General features: G+C 53.6%; 1 protein-coding gene across 1 annotated transcript; it reads left to right on the top strand.

The window, feature by feature from the left end:
* Positions 1-250: 250 nt before the first annotated feature.
* On the top strand, positions 251-805 carry DQ04_20801000 (hypothetical protein; the record flags this gene model as incomplete). The annotated part of the gene is made up of 1 exon (XM_009317963.1): positions 251-805. The coding sequence occupies one exon, from the start codon at positions 251-253 to the stop codon at positions 803-805; it is 555 nt and encodes a 184-aa protein (XP_009316238.1).
* Between the last annotated feature and the right edge of the window lie 569 nt (positions 806-1,374).

Raw genomic sequence — 1,374 nt, 5'->3', positions numbered from 1 at the left:
GTACAGACCAAATTTTAGTACACAGGTCAATCGCGCCGAGGGCGCATTAACAAATGAAGGCGGTGAACTGACCATTTGTCTGGAAAATGGTAAAAAAGTCAGTTTTGTTTCTTTACGACACTCCTTGGTGCCGATTGGCGTGCAAAAGAACTGGAACTTTCTCAAGGCTTTTGATGATGCCAGGGCGACTTTCCGAACCGAGTGGATGGCGCTGGAGGAAAGCAAGCCAATACTGTATCAGAAGTACTAGATGACCAGGGCACAACTGGCGGAGGAAAATTTAAAGATCCAGCAGGACGCCTACGCTCAAACGGTTGTATCACACGATCGCATTAATCAAATGCAGCATCACATTAACACGTTGAAATCGCAGAAAAACCAGCTGTGCGAGGAGAAGATCCAGATGCAAACCCATATCAATCAGATGCAGGCTTGGTGTGCCCAGGGGGAAGAACCCACGGGACTGCCAGTTCAGCCGGCTACGGCAGAGGGTAACAACGACTTTAGTCCACAGGCTTTTCACACCCCGGCACCTACTGCCAAGATGGGTGGGCATGCCGAACGGCCATTTATGGAGTTGGGGGTTCTCGCCCAGGTGGGTTTGCGAGGAATTCAAGAGCTGAAGAATAAGTTTGTGGAAAAGGGCTTTCGACCTAAGAAAAATACCCGGACCTGTGAGGGCGCCTCGGGGTATTTATTGGAGGCCCCGCCGGGAGAGCCACTGGTGGCTTATCGCGTTGTTTTCCTATTGCCCATGAAGCCTGGATTTGAGCTCTGCCAGACGTGGGGCAATTTTTTGGCATGAATTTATGCTATCCGTCGCGGGGGTAATTTCGGCCGAACAGGCACAATTGGGCAGACGTTTGTATTATCAGCTTCGGGTGGCTCAGGTGGCGAAGGAAAACCCCGGAGTCAATATCCGAACCCTTGCCAACGCCATCGGCTATCCCAGAAAGGAGGACGGCCCGGTTTTTTGAGGCTGTCCAGAAAGCGAAAAAACATTCCGCCCATCCCCCCGAGCTATGCGCGATGCTTTCGATGCGGCCGCACCGGGCACCACAACACAACTTGCTATGTGCAGGTGAAAAAGACCCCGTTTAAGCCCCAAAACGATTTTCGGCCCGTAAACAAAAAAAATCCGGCGCCTGGAAAGCGTTGGAATCCTTGCCGTGTGGCCCGGGTGCTGCTTGGAGGCGGGCAATTCTCCGCGGGAGGGGGCCAGCATATTATCCCTTCAGGCCGGGCCCCGCGGGCGGCCCCCACTTTGGAGGGATCAGCGGGCACAGGTTCTTCCGCCATTAAAAACTTCGGCAAACGAGGTCACAGTGATCGCGGCACCGTCAGAGAACCCATATGTGACAGCACTGGCGTCCG

The sequence above is a fragment of the Trypanosoma grayi genome, assembly GCF_000691245.1.
Source record: "Trypanosoma grayi strain ANR4 Tgr_2080_V1, whole genome shotgun sequence".
Taxonomy (NCBI): Eukaryota; Euglenozoa; class Kinetoplastea; order Trypanosomatida; family Trypanosomatidae; genus Trypanosoma; species Trypanosoma grayi.
Note: the sequence above shows the minus strand (reverse complement) of the source record. Positions and strands in the feature narration are given on the sequence as shown.